The sequence below is a fragment of the Daphnia pulicaria genome, chromosome 1 (genome assembly GCF_021234035.1).
Source record: "Daphnia pulicaria isolate SC F1-1A chromosome 1, SC_F0-13Bv2, whole genome shotgun sequence".
Taxonomy (NCBI): Eukaryota; Metazoa; Arthropoda; class Branchiopoda; order Diplostraca; family Daphniidae; genus Daphnia; species Daphnia pulicaria.
The window spans coordinates 25,478,134-25,496,071 of record NC_060913.1 but is presented as its reverse complement, the minus strand read 5'-3'; the positions used below and the strand labels follow the sequence as shown (position 1 = coordinate 25,496,071).

The window sequence follows — 17,938 nt, the reverse complement described above, 5'->3', positions numbered from 1 at the left end:
TGGGCCAATGTCATGCCAATGTGTTAGAAACCTGCAATGAAGAACCTGTAAATAAAATAACAATAAGTCACCTTGTTTATAGTTTGTGTTATCAATGTGCTTGACGTCTATGATCTACAAATAATTAAACAGTTGTAGTAGTGTACACTCAAAATCGAGGCATGGCTGGGATTGGCGATCTAGCAAGTCCAATACAAACAGCAGACAATTATGATGAATCCTAATAAAAGATGAGAAGAATATATGTTTCAGCAATACTGTATTTATAAAGCTAGTAATGGTTGTTACCTGTTTCCTTTTGATGGCACATCCAGTAGAATACAATGATTTGAACAAATAAATGGTTGAACGACAGCAGTAAGCTGCACGACCCTTTCAACACGTTTTCTCCTGTAAGTTGATGAGATACATTAAGTTTATCCAACATATAACCGGAATAGAACACATCACCGACAATTTACAGATGAAATCACTCGAATTTACCAGTAAATACATTGTTAATTTTCGAAGAAAAGATATTAGCTTAACTTTTGACAGCAAGCCGCCATAAGCCCATAACTGACACAAACAATTAAAACGCCATCTATTAGACACGCATAAAGACTCATTATTTAAAGGATTGGACTTGAGATACTCACAAAACTTGAAAATCGCATTTTTGTTTGCTAAAACCTAGCATTCAATCTTGAGATTAGCACAGAGAACAAAGCTCACTTGCTAGTTTTATGCAAATTTCCCGGAAGTATACCGGAAGTAAGCGATAGCGCCTTAACCATTGAGCTGTCATCAAAATAAACTAAATATTCGTGATCTACGTGAAATTTGGGGTCGATAAGGTGTAAATTAAACGAAATCCAAAATTTGGTCAAAATCGAGAATTTTCCTGAACTGTAGTTCAGGAAAATTCTCAAAACCGGAAGTACGCGTACGTACAAAAGAAAACATGAACTTTACCACAAATTTGACGAAGATCACGAATATGTGGTTCTTTTGTGCGTCGGATGAATATTTACTGAACTACTGACAGAAATGAGAAAACCGGAAGTAGAAAAAAAAAGCAATTATCGAAAATTTAACAAGTGAGCTTTGTTGCTGGAATAGTAATCGTCAGTTATCACTAAATATTTCAACAAAATAACTACCAATAAATGTTTAAAGAGATGTGCAAAGTAACTGAAACTGACTGTTTTGACAGCTGCAAATTATCAAAAAGCCATCTAGCGTTAGAAAAAAGAAACGTCCAAGTAAAACTTCGGTTGCGCGTAAGAACTAAGGAGGGCCTGATTTTGGAAACTATTACACAGACAGAGTTTAACGCAACTAGACCTAACCTACGAAAATAAGTCAATTGTTGGGTACCTGGGCATAATTCCGTGGTGAGTGACTTCAGGTGGGTCACGGTGGACGGAAGCGACCATTGAAGTGGTTTAACTCGTCATTGAAGTAGAGAAAAGTTGTGTAGCACGAGTAGTAAGAGTAAAATCACGAGTAGCAGCGAAGCTGAATGAGCGTACGTCGCGAAGATGAGGATGCGGCAGAACGTTGGTGGAAGTCACTCTTCTGTCATACACAAAGGCTAGCATTGGGTCAAGGATCTCTGTGCCAGGGCCACACAATTTCAATAAAGAAACTGCGTTGGAGATTGACACCTGCGGCCGACTCGCGATATCCGGGAAGTAATGATTCCTTTGTTGTTGTTGTTAACTGTGGCCCGTTGATCCATTTCATACTAAGGGAGGACCGGAGGAGTTGCAGTACAATTTATGTTTCTTCCCAGTTTCACTCGCACAATATCCATTCCTAAAGAATGTAATCTGTTCACGGAAATCTAAATCATAACAAATAATGATGATGATTAAACAGAAAGGAGATAAGAATACTACTTAAAACCATAGGGTATAAATTAAACCTACGTGCTCAGCATCAAACGGCGTTTGGACAATTTACTGTAAGATATGAATTGTACACCAGACGATGATGAACTGATTGTCTGAATCCTCATTTACATAAAAGTATAATATTAATGGATGTACACCATTTAAGACTATAAATGTTTACCTTTTTGATGAACTAAAGCACTTTACACGTAGTTTTTCACAATGGAGATAAATGGAGATAAATGAAGATAAATAAATAACCTTTTCAAGACACACCAATAACATTCAACGTGAATGGAAGCGGCCATTGTTGATGTTGATGAATTAATTGACAGCATCTGGTGGGAGATTTGGGTACCTTTTTATTACATGAGTTGCCTTTACATCACATTGCTAAGAAAATAACTACGATAACAATTAAGAGAAGATTTCCAATATTTATTCTGAAATCTATAGTTTCTAAAAGCTTAAAAATCACGTAAAACTGAAACGAAACGTGAAAGACAATAGGCTGAAAAAGAATGCCGTGGATGTAACATTCAGATCAGACTCATCACACAAGCAGAGGAGTTTTAGCGATCCCAAGAGCGATCCATTGACCATTGTGCGAGCACTCGAGTATTATAGCGTTGCTTTTTTCGTGACAGATGTTTTGATAACGGCAGCGGTTTCCATAAGACAAGACAAGACAGAAAAAATTTGATTTAATCTAAGCACATTTAACACCAGCAAATAGACTGCAAACTGTTCATCACTTCTGCGGCAACACCAAACTTAAACACCATTGAACACACCTGGAAGCGATGACCTTTTAAAAAAGAAAGAAAAAATTAAATAGTCAGCTAGAGTAATTAAAGTAAAACATCATAATTTATTTAATTTCGTCAAGCTCCGTTCCACCACAAAACCAGACCAAAACTGTGCCTCCCGATGGCCGAAATCGTCACCTATGGACGTTTTTTAAAAAATACTGACTGACCAATTACGCTCGAATCGCTTTAACCCTGTAATAAAATTTGCCAACTAAATTTCTACAAAAATGTGATTGAAATACATGTGGAAAAATTAAAGCTTCAATTATTTCCTAGTTCCAATTGTTTAAAAGAAAAAGAAATACTTAAAAAATGAGAAAATGGTAGGAAATTTTCTGTGCGAACGCGCATCCCACAGCACGATTCTATAAAGCATCTGCATCTCCAACATCAAAGTATGCAGTGGAGATTCACCTAGATTTATTAAGTACTTCTGCCCACCTTAAACTATAGACAATGGTGTTCTTTTACCAAAACATTATGAAACAACTCGCCGTTGCAACTCAAAGAACAACTCCTAGCGCAGATGACATGGAAGTCGACCATGACTCGGACGACGATGCGAAAATGGAAGTGGATAATGACGACGGTCAAAATGGTAGACGTTCGTTGAAAAGAAAACGGGATGCAACTTGGATAATTACCGCAAAAAGACCCAGCAAAAAGGTTCGCTCATCATCTCGAGTCAAATCACGCCGTGTCGCAGTTGTCGCTACGTGGAAGAAACCGAATGCGAGAATGCGAAAAATCTGCAGAACAATTTATTGGCCCACAAGTTCCGTAATTGAAACCAAAAGCAATTCGTCAAACGCAGAAGCAATGGAAGTTGACTGGACATTCCCTGATATTCCCGCATGTCAACTGATTATCAAATCATTCTACGACGCCACTGTTAAGGACCATAGAAGAAGATATGCAAGAAGGAATAAGGGAACAATTACAGAACGGATGGAAGTTGACTGACATGCGACGTGACAGCTACAGCCAAGTAATTTTTTCTTGCCGAAATCATTTCATTATCATATCAATAAAATGTCGATCAAAAATATAACCAACGTGTTTTTCATTATTAACCTTTTTGAACCGTAAACTTAATTTTCGTGTTTTTAACGGACAACGGGACTACATGTTTTCGAAAAATGTCAGTTACGATCGAACACGAACTACAAGTTAATCTCATTTAATGGCTAGTTCTAAGTTTCTGTGGAATTGGTTTATTATCTCAAGACGGAAAAACAACGTCACTGGGAACGAAACAGTTTCTCTCTGGGATTCAAATCGTGCATAGTCAACTTTAAAAACTATCGGCTCGCAAACAAGATGTCCATAAAACCGGCAGCTTTTGTCAAGCCAAGCATCCGTTTCTTTCATCACAAAATAAATCCATTGCAATCGTCGTTATCGAAAAATGACATCAAACTTTTTTTAGTCTAATTTAAACGCGCGTCCTTTGTCAAAAAAAGACATGACTACTGTAAAAAGGGAAATTCCTTTAATCCACTACCAGAGAGATTGGTCACAAGTCCTTATCCAGCTTGTACTAATGTACTTATTAACAAAAACTTATGAATGTGGGAAATAACATACGTCTGTTTCGCCATCAGCTGACTCCTCTTTGATGAGGCCGGAAGAGGAGACATTCGGACGTTGTTGCCACTACACTTCGACCAAACAAGGACACCTAAAAAGAAAATGAAACAAAATTAGTTATTGAATTATTGCTCCAATAATTGCAAAAACTAATTGGAAAAGAAAACAAATAAAAAAACTTCAGAAGAAGACATGTCGTTGAAATAAATGTAAAACATATAAAAAACAACGACGATAAGATGAATTGTTCTTAACAATTGTTAGGCTAGTAAAAGGTAACCATTTCGTTATGAAACCGGAGTTCTCTGCATCGATACAAACCCAAAAATAAACAATCAAACCGAATGGCGATTTGCACCAGTAGATGCGAAATTCTACACGATTTTTGAATAAGTAAATTTTTTTAACTTGACTTATGCAGATTTCAAACGGTATTTCGGTATACAAGACGGTGGATTCATCCTCCATAAAACTTAATCGGCTGTTAAACTCGAGCTTCTTTAGCTTCAGCCATTTCCTAAATTTTTCATCAAATTTTAGAAACAAAGAGCTAGAAGGTATTTGGTGTTGCTTCAGTAACAATACCAGCACTCCATAGTAGTGCTGCTATTGGTTTCCCAAAATGCTATTTACTACCTTGAAATTGAGGACATCAAAACAAACAACCTTACAAACAATGTCTCCAAAAATCCAATCCATTTTGCCTCACTACAGCATGCTACTGGAATCTTTTCTGTTTGTTACTATGTAAAATTTTAGTTAATTCGTAAAATTAAACATCAACATATCGACTAGTACTAACACAATAACTTCATTACCATCCTGATGAATCTTTTTCAGATCAGAAATCGTGTTACAAGAGTCTGAGAGGCGGTTAAAATTGCAAAACAAAACATGTTCGCCATTTATTAAATTAAAAGGACACGCCCTAGATTCGTCTGCTGGCCGAATATGCCTGCAGACTACAGAGACTCCAACTGGGCAAGAAGAGAACTGTAGTTTAGGCTTGCATTAGCGCTTTTAAAAGCTGAATAAACAATTTCATTTAATATTATTATCTTAACAGTGTAATTACTTGAAAATAATTGAAATATGTTTGAAATAATATTTCCTTTGATTATACCATGATAATAAATGCTCGGAATTTAAATGTAATTAATAAAACTTGAAAAATGAGAGGAAATTCATTTTGCGAACAACGGCTGCAGTGCCATGGCATATAAAAGGAAAGCCCGTTTCAAACAAAGTAATTTCAGTTTGCAAAACTAAAATTTGAAAATGGCAGATCTCTGTTTTCTCTTTAAATGTCTTTCTTTGTCTGAGAAGCGAAAGCGCACCTGTGAGTACGAGGATGAAGATATTCGACACCGCAGACCCAAACGAATTCGTTTGCCCAAACCATCCGAGTTAAATGTTGTTGGGCTGCGTAATGTTGGAGAGAAGATTCGTCTCGAAAGATCCAACAAACTCCCGAAAATGGACGAAGGTGTCAGTCCCCTCTTGAAAGGTAACGGAATGGAAGTTGATGAAGACGTCGAGGAGATTGGGCGTAACTTGCCACGAGACAAAACGAACAATCGCCAACGTCGCATCGCTACTAATCCCGAACCGAATCAGCACCTGTCCGTCCGGAACACCAACCGATTCAAGACCTTACCAACTGGCAAAATCGGTAAAGGACACCAGACCCGTCAACCCGATCGCGGAAACCGTTTGAAGAACTTATTGGTCGTGAACTCGTCCGACCGCGGCCGGATCGTGGAATTGACGGGAATTGGGTCCAAACCGAACGTGACAGCTGGGGAGGGTAAAGATCTCAGGTCCCTTCTGGATTTAAAGCGAAAAGAAAAAGTCGAGGGAGTTCAACAGGACCTCAGGTCATTCTTGAACTCACGGCGAGGAATAACATCTCTTCGTCGGCTTTAATTCTTGCTTTGGAGGGGGGGGGAGTAATTTGGGGTTGGATTTGAAGAGGATTGGCTGAATTTCAGTTTTGGAAAATTTGCATTTTTTTCAATTTTTTTTTCTTTTTTTTCAAAGCGTCATATTGCATGACTGTACAGATCAATAAAATTCATAAAATAAAAAAAATTTGCTTGTTGTCTTATTCATTGTCGTTATGTTTTTATGTCTATTCTGTTTCAACAACGATAACAGATAAGGGTTTAACAAACGAATTCAAACTGGGCCAAAATTCCTATGTTTTTTGAAAGAATTCTAAACGGAAGTATCTGAGCTTTGAAAAAGAAGAAAGGGTAAAAGAAACGAAGATCCCAAAGTTGGTCTGATACAGAATTAAAAGTTAAAGAAGTTCTCATTTCGGGAAATGTTGATCTCATTGAACAGTAAATATTTAAAATTAAAAGCGATCGGGTAATGTTGAATACCGTACTCATACCAACTCGTAGGCTACCGTACAAATCTTAAGGAAAATACCGGGGAAATTGGAACGAAATGTTCTCACTGGAGGTTTAAAAATTGTAAGGGCGAGAAAACTATTTTTGAACAAAGGGGATCCCACAAACATTGTGGGACATACTGTGGACGACATCTGCACGAAAATTCATGTTGGTTTCTGAAATCAATGTTAAATAATGATAATTAACTACAAAATGGTTTTGGCTTTTGAAAATCGGCAGCCTATGTCTGAAATATAGTGGCCAAATGATTTACTTTTACGATATATTCTACCTCATTATTAACCAAACACATACAAAATATGACTTTTTGATGAGTGTTGACGACATGCTAGTTTCAGTTATTCTTCCGTTTGTCTTGTTGCAGCCTCTTAATAAAAATAAGTAATGAAACGCCTGCACTACCGTATTGCGTTTGTTAATCACCGGCATCTCTCCTCTTAGCCTCGTTTATTTACTTTGGCAATAATAAAAGAATCAAAAGCCTGGCGGTCGTGTACTGACAACGGTTGGACCTATTACTTCTTGATTGACAGACACAGAAAGACTTTCCACCTCTACTCTCAGACTGGTGGCAACAACTTCCCAAGAGAAAGAGAGAAAAGTGCGGGCACAACGCCACCGCGTTCTTTTGCTTCTAAATGGAGCGTGCGGATCATCGGATTACTCGTCTCGGTACCTCTCTCATTCTCCTTTATCTTTCACTATTTGTGCCTCATGTTCCCTGACATATTTCCTGATACCTCCAAGAGCTTCAGAACGCGTATAAATAGCAAGAGAGCAAGAGCATTAGTAGGGCTAGTAGGCGGTAGTACATCGGCTTTGTGAGGGGGTCGTACCAGTCGATTTGATGAGTAGAAAAGATTTGCAGCCTACCCGTATGAAGTAATAGACATACAATTAAGTTTTCACTAAGGCGATATCCCCCTTTTTTCCCCCAATGTGTCATACTGCATGACTATATAGCAGCGGGTTGTTTAAGCGATTCGCGGAAGAAGAATGCCGCACGGAAATTGCCAAACGTCGGTGAAAAACAGAAAGGCTTATTAACAGGAATTCAGCGTCGCATAGTCGTCAAGATACACACTCCACTTTTTCAACCAAATACGAGCAAAAAGAAGCCTATACATTCTTCATTCTTCGTCTATACGTTGACTGAAGAGAAGATGGCCTCTGCAAATCTAACCAGCCGTAAGTAACAACTTCAAAACTAACTACGGAATAAAATGTTGTTTTGAGTGAAATATTGAAATTGTTTCAGTTCTAATTTCATTTATAATTGTAATAGTTGCAACTAACGTCGATCTCAGAAAAGATGAAATCGATGACGAAAACATCTTAGCCAACATTAGTAAGATTCATGCTACGGCTCTCAAGTATATTTCTGCAATAAAAGAGCTGGCTAATTCGGCACTTCGAATGCCTGATTTCAAAATCGACCAGATCGACAAAGAGGACATCCCATTAATAAAAAAACCGGAGAGTTTCCGCACAACTTTGATGCAAATTTACGACGAATCCACATCAATCTTTGCAAAAGCGCACGTAAACATGTACAAGATTGAGTTGAAGATGGAAGAGGTGCCTGATTACGTAGCGGATTGCATGGAGTACTTGAAAACAAAAGAAACGGATTTATTACGCAGACGACTGGATAAAATCAAACAAGCGGCTGACGATGTGGCAGCACTTTTAAAAGAAGTTTGCGATGCTTTTCATTCATTTGGGAATCTAATTCAACAGGTAATCGAAGCCCTAATGAAAAGCGAGCAAGTTATTACGAAGACTATTACTGACAAAATTGAGGGGATGATTGAGGAAGCGATAAAAGGCGAAGAAGAAGCCAAACAGAAAAAGGACGACGAGTTCCAGCAGGAAATTGAAGAAGCGGAAAGAAATGTGAGCGAAAAAAGGAGATACTGGGAAGACACTTGGAAATCCAAGTTGGGCGCTTGGCTGGCATTTCTCGTCCACGAGTTCCAAGAAGAATCGCTTGAACATGCCCGTCAAATGTTGGACGAAGCCAAAAACGAATTGAAGAACATGGAAGAAAAGGCCTCAGCCCGTAATAGAGACAATATCTCAAATAAAAAGATTCAAATCAGTTGGAAAGATGTACGAGTTGATGTGAAGAAAACTTTAGACGGGAATGAAACGCTCGCAATCCTTGAAGATGATTTGAAATACATCGTGCAGTTACATATTGCATGTTTGTGCATGCGACGTTATTTTGATACAACAAAAATTTATTTTGACGTAGAGACATTTCCAAGTATGACCGACTTGTCAGTCAAAGCCGAAAATGTGGAGATTAATGCCATTCCAATTGAAAAACTGGAAGAGTCGCTTCAACTGACGTTAGAATCCTGCGCCAAGACGCATCACTTGGTCAAAATGTACGTTCAAGTTAGCGACAATCATTTGCTTGACGATGAAGCGTCTAATGACATTAAGAAAATTATTACGGCTGCCAAAGGCGATCTATGTTGAATGGAGAGAAAAGTCTGAGCGCATCCCAGATGGAAACGATTGGCAAATGTCAATAATTAACTTCGTTTCACTATCGACCTGCCCTCCGGTATTGGCCAAGACGCTCAAGACAAACCTGGAACTGCTGAAGATTTTCACTTTTAGATTTGGTTAAGATCGGTTAAGATTCATTTATAAACTTCATTCTGAAAATAAAATAAAATCATTTTTGCATGAATGAACATGAATTTTAGTTCCCTGATCTGCAACGATTTTGTGTTTCTTTTTTTTTTTGGGGGGGGGGGAGGGTGCTTCGCCCATTCTGCAAAATACTGTTAAGCGATATTCGTGGAATGCAGTACGGAAGTTGTCGACAAACGTTGGTTCAAAATAGAAAGTTGGCAGGAATTGTCGCGAAGATAAGTAGAGTAGTGTTCAAGCAGTCAAATATTCAACAACATATAATCGAAAGGGTTTTCTGTTTATCCTGAGGAGAAAAAATGACGTCTGTTGATTTAACCAGCGGTAAGTTACAACTTCAAAAAACGTATTATAGAATTGCCTAGAGGCAAGTCACATGAGATATCAAATCATTTCACTCCCAAAAGTTTAGTGAAGGCTGTGATTTGATTTCTTTTGTTTTTCACGAGAAAATTTAAAAAGATTGACGGATTATATTTTCACCGTCGTTGTAATAGGAATGACGTAAGCTTTTTGTCGTATTTTGTTCTTGCTTTATTCTGTGAATGGTGAGTGTGGTACCTACTTTTCTTCGATCCACCAACGTTGGACTTCATTTAATTATACCGAATTAAAATGTCTCCCAATTTGATTTAAATATCGACAGTTGCAGCCAACGCCAATTATGAATAGGATTGCATAACCCCGCTTTTGATCTATTGATTCAGCTGATAGGCCAAGTCATTGCAGCCTGCAAGGCAAGTACGAATCGTAAACAGGAGAATCTAACGGAAAGGATTACCAACAGGAAGAAAAAAATGGAGGAAACGATTAAGAGCAAAGTGGAAGCCAAAATAAAAAAGGACGACGTTTTCCAGCAGGAAATTGAAAAGGCGCAAATAAATCTAAGCGAAAAAATAAAATACTTGGATGGCATTAGCAAATCCAAGTTGCATGTTTGGCTGACGAAGTAAGCAGTAAATAATTGAAAATCAACGACAAGTAAGCAACTAACGACAAAAGAATATTGCAAAACAAATTTGTCCTCATGTTTTCTAGGAACTCTTGGATAAGAAATCCTCCCACCCTTTTCAAGTATTTCTGTGCCTTAGCTTAAAATAGTGACGACAAAGTTTCATCAAAGTTTTATCTAAAAGAAAATTGATCATGACAGTTATTTCACGCTAAGGTCCCTTATTCTGGATTCGAAGAGTAAAGAAACTGTTAGAATACCCCGCCATATTGAGTCACCTTCATTCGATTCCTTGACGGGGTCCAATCTGAAAGTGACTTTTTCTATACACCGCACGCGTGATCAATTATGCGCCAAATAACGTGACTGCAGAAGACAGGACGTCAACGCCCCAAATGCTCAAAAAACCGAAGGTGACTGTCGAGGGAGTTCAGGACCTCAGGTCATTTTTGGAGAATAAAATCACCACACTTGTTGTCTAAGATAGAAAAGCAAGCTTATCAGCTCGCCGCGAAGGGATAGTCGTAAGCCAGTTGAAAACTGTCTTAAATGACAAATTCAGGGCCTATTGTTAAGTCGGACTTATTCACAATTCACGCTTTTTTCACAGAATTTTTGGTCTTAAAACGGGATTTTTCTGACACAGTTCAATATCCTTGCAAGTTATTTACGTTTGGTTTCATCAACTCATATTTTCCAATTTTTACACATAAAGTTCAATAATTGAATTTAAAAATAACCATCATTTAGTCAAATAACTACAAAACATAAATAACATCTGGTGGTGATTTGATGTGAAAGTGAAAAAGTTGTAGTCGCCACCACCAGATGTCACTAGTCGTTAAAAATTATTTTAGCAGTTTTTCATTAATTACAGGAGAACTAATTAAGTAAATGAAATAATTTTTGTTCTGGTCGCACCGCATATTTTTTTTCTAATTTTTAAGACCAAAAAGTCCGAAATCTGTCTTGAAACACCCGAGTTATGGAGCGTTACATACAGACAGACAGACAGACAGACAAAGTGACATGGCTTTTTTTTTTCTGCGTATGCGATTATTAGCTTCGCCCTTCGGGCTCGCAATAATTCATTGCTGCTATATTTTTATGTCAACTGTTTCAGCAGCGATAACAGATAAAACAGTTGAAAACGGAATCCTAGCTAATTGTTCCAATGTCGGAATCAAATGGTACAACAAGAGATCTAACGCTGAAATTAAAAAGAATTTGGCCAACATGGTTAGAATCATTGGGCTCTTAAACACAACAATGTTGTATATTGTATCTTACTTTAACATTGAAGAGGGAGCAAATAAACTATAGGGATAAAGTCGCCATAGAAAAAATTTACAGATACTGTTGGTGAGTTGCTAATTAAAAAAAAATTACAAAAATGATGCGTGTTATAAGTAAGTGTCAAGTAACGGCTGCAAAGATACCGGGTTAATCATTTTCAAATGGATAAAAATAAAAACTGTCCCCACAAAGGAAAACATTTTTTTATTTTTAATCATGCTTATCAAAGTTAATTTTTAAAAATGTGCATTGTACTTTTTTGGGGGGGTTACATCTCTCGCTCTAAAGACAACACTCTTCAGTTAAATGTGAAGAAAACTAACTAGTTTCTTTTTAGGGAAAAGCTATTCGTTTGTTAGAATGTTGAGGTGGAATTCATTTCAAACGAATCCCTTCAAAGACCGCAAAAAATGGCGTCAGCTGCTGATAACTTGCTGAGACCAAACCAAATTTAAATTGTGTCTTATCAAGAATGACGGAATGGCTAAATGAAGGTACCCAGTAAATGGATTTCAAAATAGTCAAAGATAATAAAGGTGGCTACAAAACAGCCTAATATTTATGGATCCCACGACTATGTGCTTATCAAGTTATCATCGAAAAACGAGATGAAAGTATTTACTTTTATCAGTAAATAGAATTTACAAGTGCTGTATAGTACTGTTATATATTTCTCGCTTCAAATACCACACCCTTGAATTGAGCGAAAGTAGACACATTTAAGTGTTTTTTTATTTTTTGAAAGTTAATTTGTTAGCATGCTGACCTTAGATCGTAAAAAGATTTTAGGAGAGGGAGGTTTTGCCATTGTTTTCGAAGGTGCTTGGGATGGAGTGAAAGTTGCAGTCAAACGAATTCCTCTAGAAAAAGCCGTGAGTATTGAACAAGAAGTCAAGGCCCTACAAATGTTGGATCATCCCAACGTCATCAAATTATTTCACATGGAGGAGGACCAAGACTTCAGGTATTTTAAAAATTAAACAGTCGAATTAGCATTCTTAAAACTTTTCGAAAATAAATATTTTTATAGAATTATCATCCTTGAATTGTGTGATGCCTCTTTGGAAAAATTGTTTCTCAAAGAAAATGACCCGAAAAAATATCGCGGCCCAATGCCACCAGAACTATACGTTCTTCTCCAGTTGGCTGAAGGACTCGAGTACATCCATCAAATGGGATTAGTCCATCGCGACATCAAGCCACAGAACGTGCTCATCCGTTCGGAATCTACAACCCGACGAGTGGTGATGAAATGGGCCGATTTTGGTTTCAGTAAAAAAGTCAACGAAAGGGGCTCTTTCACAATGAGCGGTGTTAGAGGAACATACGATTATTTCGCACCGGAAATATTGAAATTACTGGATGAGGATAGCTCTACTGATAACGAAGATAAGAAAAGAGGAACAGTCAAGAGCGATGTATTCGCAGAAGGCCTCGTCTTTGGCTATTTCATTTCGGTAGGGGTTCATCCATTTGGCACCACAAGTCATCAAATTCAAAACAATTTACGAACAAATGATCCAGCCAATCTTCCCAGTAAGTCGAGTGGAAGTCGATTACAACAATTTTACGGTATAGAAACAACCAACATTCATAATACAATCACAAGAATGTTAGAAAAAGACCCAAACAATCGAATTACTTCGTCTGATGTCGTTAATCGACTCACCGAAATTATCCTGAAGGTAATAAGGCAAACGTTTTTTTAACTTTTATCATGCAATAAACAGTTTTGTTCTTTTTAGAATTCACAGCAGATGTTTACGTTACTTGCGGAAGGGAACCCAAGCGTGGAAGAAATGGAAAAACTGATACAAGAAGGTGTGGATGTCAATGCCAAAGATGAAAAAGGATTGACACCGCTTTTACGCTTAGCAAAAAGCAAAAAGATAAGTGATAATTTGGTAAAAATATTTAGTCTCTTGATCCAACACGGAGCCAACGTCCATTCACTTGACAGCAACGGTAAAAATGCTCTCCTGTTCTGGTGCAAAAATCGTAAACAACATCGAAACAAAAGTTTTTTGGCAATTATCAATCTCTTCGTTGAAAATAGGATCGATATCGATTGCAAAGACAAAGACGGAAGTAATGCTCTCATTGTATTGTGCAGATCTTATAGAAACGGAAATCTAATTGACATTATTCGACTTTTGATTAAAAATGGGATCGATGTCAATTGCAAAAACGAATACGGAAATAATGCTCTCACTATTTTGTGCATATTTTATAAAAACGATAATCTAATTGACATAATTCGATTTTTGATTAAAAATGGGATCGATGTCAATTGCAAAAACATATACAGAAATAATGCCCTCACTATTTTGTGCCCAATTTATAAAAACGAAAATTTAATTGACGTTATAAAATTGTTAATTAAAAGTGGATTCAAAGTGACTGAAGAAACGCGTGACTATTTCCAGAGAAATTATGAAGAAAAAAATCGCGATCAAATTTTGCAATTACTTCATGTTTAAACATCCAGATTAACCAGCAATCTAAAACGAATGGCCGCCAGTTGATTAGAGCAGAAGAAGGTACCGATTACGTAGCAGATTGGATGGAGTACTTGAAAACAGAAGACAAAGAAGATACGGATTTTTTGCGTAATAAACAACTAGATGGAATTTTTAAAAAAATGGGTGACGAAAATTTCAAAATAAGTTTGCGATGCTTTTGACAAATTGGGTCAGCTGATTCGACAAGTGATTAAACAATAAGAAAAGTAAGAATTGTGTAAAGAAGAAAAATATTACGGACAGGATTAAGGAGAGATTTGAAGAAACTATAAGGAGCAAAGTGGAGCCAAAGAGGAAAAACAGTTTCAGCGGGGAAATTGAAAAAGCGGAAAGAAATCTAAGCGGAAAGAAATCTAAGCGGAAACGACTGGGACAACACCAGCAAATCAAAGTTGGGTGTATTTGGATTTCGTTTTTTCGCCATGAGCCTAAAGAAGAATCGCTTGAATATGCCCCGGCAAATGTTCGAAAAGGCCGAAAAGAGATTGAAGAAAATTAAAGAAGAAACGTTTAGCATCAAACGTTCGATGCCGGCCTCGCCTATTTGGCCAACCATCCAGACGCTCAACACAAACCTGGAACTGCTGAATATTTTCGCTTAAATTTAGTTACGGTTATGTCTCTTCGTGCGTTTAATCCAATTTTCATAATTCTATACTTCATTAAAAATCAAATAAAATCATTTTTGCTTTTCAAATGAATTTTAATACGATCTGCATCGATTTTTCTGGCAGGAATAGTGGTGTAGATAAGTAGAGCAGTATTCAAGCAGTCAAGCTAATACAACCTGTAATCGAAAGGTGTTCTGCTGTTTATCCTGTGGAGAAGTTATGGCCTCTGCTGATCGAACCAGTGCCCGCTGGTTTCGCCAGTACTAAATTCTAGTAATGGCAAATGTTAATAATGAGCTGATGTCGAGTCCCGTGTCAACCTGTACCCCGGTATCAGCCATCTATTCAGACGCGGCCAACACAAAACCTGGAACTCTGGTCCAACGCAGACGAGAACATTTTCGCTGATTAATTTCCTTCTCTTTTGTCTCACAATACGATTCCCTTTTTTATAATTCTATATGAATAATATGAAATCAAAGTTTTGCTCTCATCGTGCCTAAGAGCTGAGAAGTCAATTTGAATAAATCCCAATTACACGTAAATTGATTTCTCACGATAACACTGATTCATAAGGTTAGTTATAGGAAACCGACAACGGCTGCCATCTATTGAATTTACGAGCAAGTGTTGTTGTGGCGCCAAGTTCGTCTAGGCTAGAAAATGTTCTGGTTGCACTTTGCTTCAAGTGTGGAAGGTTCAAATATTTTTGAATTTGATTGTTAACCCACAGACAAAGTTGTGAGTACAAAAATCGAAATTTGTAGTCGTTCTACCAATGAGTAATTTAATAAATCCTAACCCTGACTGAGATAACAAAAAACGACGAAAGAGAAAACAGTTCGGGTCTCATAGCTCAGGAAATCAAAGCAACCCAACAGTCAGAACGGAAGAATAAATGTTTCATTTTTTCCTACCTTTAAGCCTGGGAAATAGAGCCAGGAATCCATCCACAAGTGCTTCATCCATTCGCTGAAGAGTTGAATCCACCAGGAGGGAAAAAGGGTGTCCTCGTGAATACACCCACACCTCACATGGGTGTACACAAAGACAGATAAGATTTTAAGAAAGGGGAAGAATTCGGACCACATCAGAAGTTTCTCAAATCCAACAGGATGCTGTTTATCTAATAAAAAAAAAACAATGGGTTATGCAAAGTATTGACAGAAACAACAAGTAAGGAAAAGTTGAAAGTGAGACGATGGGTAAACCCTAATTGCTTACAAACAGGAGATGAGAGTCATATGTAATCCTAATATCTATCAGGTCATCACATGCAGGTTTTAAAAAGTATTAAGAAAATATTACCAAGCAATGATACTGAGATTGGTGCTGATGTTAGGTTGTACAGCACAAACAAAACTTGGATATCTTGTTATTGTCACAATGGCTGACTCAGACCTAAAATCTGTACAAAATTAAATTTTACGTAGTGCAAACAAACTGTCATGCATCAACAGAGGGCTTACGTGATAAACGTTAGGAAGTAACATTCAGAAACTTTCTAGATCAGAATCAGGAACCTAAGATCATCAAAAACGACAGCAGCAGACGACTCGTCGACACAATAAGCATTTTAAGCAATACTTAAGAAGTTAAGATATCGATTGAAATCATTAAAAATCGATCTTCCTTTAAATTCAAACCGCTCCAAAAAGTTTAAAAGCAGTTTGATCTCAAGCGCTGATGTTCTCAAGAAGTTTTACTTAACCATCAATCTTCTTTTTGTCTGGAGCCAATTGTTGATTTGCACATCTCACGTGAAGGATTTCAAAATTGACAACATCGACAGAAATAGGACTTCCATTTAATTAGAAAAACCAAACAGTTTCCGTACAACTATTTTTCAAAAAGTAAACAAACGCTTACAATACGTGAAGACTTCAGACTAATACGGAGACAACATGTGAAGAAGCGTTTACGGACGTGTACATCGAGGGCAAGGCTTTGGCTATACCAGAAATTAACAACAAATTTTATTTTGCTTCTGTAGAGTCGTAATAACATGACCTCCTCTAAATTTGCCCACCATCCAGTGTATGTTGACTCCTGACTTTATCTCAGCCGCCTTATACTGATGGGGGGAAATTCCATCGTTGAAACGTTTTCTTGTCTTTTGCACTTTACAATATCCCCTTTCCACGCCTTTCCAAAATGAAAATTAATCGACCGGAATTTTGTGTCGGATCGTCGACTTGACGGGGTCCAAATCAAACGTGACTGCTGAGGAGGGTGAAGATCTCAGGTACCTTCTGGATTCAAAGCGAAAAGAAACTGTCAAAAGACCCCGCAAAGTTGAGTCACATCCATCCGATTCCTTGACGGGGTCTAAACTGAAAGTGACTTTTTCTACACCGCACATAACTTATGCAGAAGGTGACGGGATGTCAAACCCCAAAATGATCAAGAAACAGAAGGTGGCGGTAGAGGAATTTCAGGACCTCGGGTCATTTTTGGACCCGCGGCGAAAAGGAAAATCTCGGCACTCTCACGAACGGCTGGAATATCTCTAGAAGATTTCCAGTATCCGTATGAAGTATAATGGCCGCAATTGAGTTCACTCAGACGTTAATAACCTAATTCTTACTTTACGGGGAAGTTTCATGGGATTGGACTTGGACGTTGGATGAGTTTGGATGGATGGATTGACATCGTGGATTATAACTTATCGGAGACTTGGAATTGGAGAAGGTTGCAAAATTAGCATTTCTTTTTTTTCAACCGTCATAATAAGGCATGTCGTCAAAATAAAATTCAGAAAATCATAACACCACACTTATTGTCTAATTCATTGCCATTATGTTTTTGTGTGTCAGCAGCGATATCAGATATAACAGTGGAATCCTATAATAGCTGATGGTTTCAATGTCAGAACTCAAATGGTACATTAAGAGATCTAACGCTGAAATTAAAAAGAATTTGGCCAGCATGGTTAAAATCATTGGGCTCTTAAACACAAAGATGTTGTATTTTTTAAATATTGTAGATGGAGCAAAGTACCTATAAAAAAATCTAATTAATCTATCAAAGATGTTATGAAAAAGAAAAACGAATAATTTCATCGTACTGTCCTATCAAGAATGACGAGTAATGTCTGACTGAAGGTACCGAGTTATTAATCGATTTAAAAACAAAGATAATAGAGATGGTTACAGATCAGTCAAATATTTGTGTATCCCATGACTATGCGC

At 37.4% G+C, this 17,938-nt stretch overlaps 2 protein-coding genes across 2 annotated transcripts; one reads left to right on the top strand and one right to left on the bottom strand.

The window, feature by feature from the left end:
* Nucleotides 1-10: 10 nt before the first annotated feature.
* LOC124317848 lies at nucleotides 11-17,075 on the bottom strand. Its single transcript, XM_046782795.1, has 7 exons — nucleotides 16,217-17,075; nucleotides 16,056-16,155; nucleotides 15,665-15,873; nucleotides 4,277-4,370; nucleotides 289-390; nucleotides 147-220; nucleotides 11-45 (listed from the first exon to the last, which is right to left on the bottom strand). The coding sequence occupies exons 3-7, from the start codon at nucleotides 15,714-15,716 to the stop codon at nucleotides 11-13; spliced, it is 357 nt and encodes a 118-aa protein (XP_046638751.1). The 5' UTR covers nucleotides 15,717-15,873; nucleotides 16,056-16,155; nucleotides 16,217-17,075.
* On the top strand, nucleotides 12,259-15,742 carry LOC124315197 (probable serine/threonine-protein kinase fhkE). Its single transcript, XM_046780701.1, has 3 exons — nucleotides 12,259-12,578; nucleotides 12,645-13,299; nucleotides 13,360-15,742. The coding sequence occupies exons 1-3, from the start codon at nucleotides 12,373-12,375 to the stop codon at nucleotides 14,092-14,094; spliced, it is 1,596 nt and encodes a 531-aa protein (XP_046636657.1). The 5' UTR covers nucleotides 12,259-12,372; the 3' UTR covers nucleotides 14,095-15,742.
* Nucleotides 17,076-17,938: the final 863 nt, after the last annotated feature.

What these genes read in the sequence shown, in the direction of transcription:
- LOC124317848 (XM_046782795.1), bottom strand. Translation starts at nt 15,716, where the DNA reads ATGGATGAAGCACTTGTGGATGGATTCCTGGCTCTATTTCCCAGGCTT. An exon ending in CAGCTGATGGCGAAACAGAC is followed by an intron (nt 391 to 4,276) that starts GTATGTTATTTC and finishes ATCAACTTACAG; the next exon opens with GAGAAAACGTGTTGAAAGGG. An exon ending in GCCATGCCTCGATTTTGAGT is followed by an intron (nt 46 to 146) that starts GTACACTACTAC and finishes TTTTATTTACAG; the next exon opens with GTTCTTCATTGCAGGTTTCT.
- LOC124315197 (XM_046780701.1), top strand. Translation starts at nt 12,373, where the DNA reads ATGCTGACCTTAGATCGTAAAAAGATTTTAGGAGAGGGAGGTTTTGCC. An exon ending in GAGGAGGACCAAGACTTCAG is followed by an intron (nt 12,579 to 12,644) that starts GTATTTTAAAAA and finishes ATATTTTTATAG; the next exon opens with AATTATCATCCTTGAATTGT. An exon ending in TCACCGAAATTATCCTGAAG is followed by an intron (nt 13,300 to 13,359) that starts GTAATAAGGCAA and finishes TGTTCTTTTTAG; the next exon opens with AATTCACAGCAGATGTTTAC.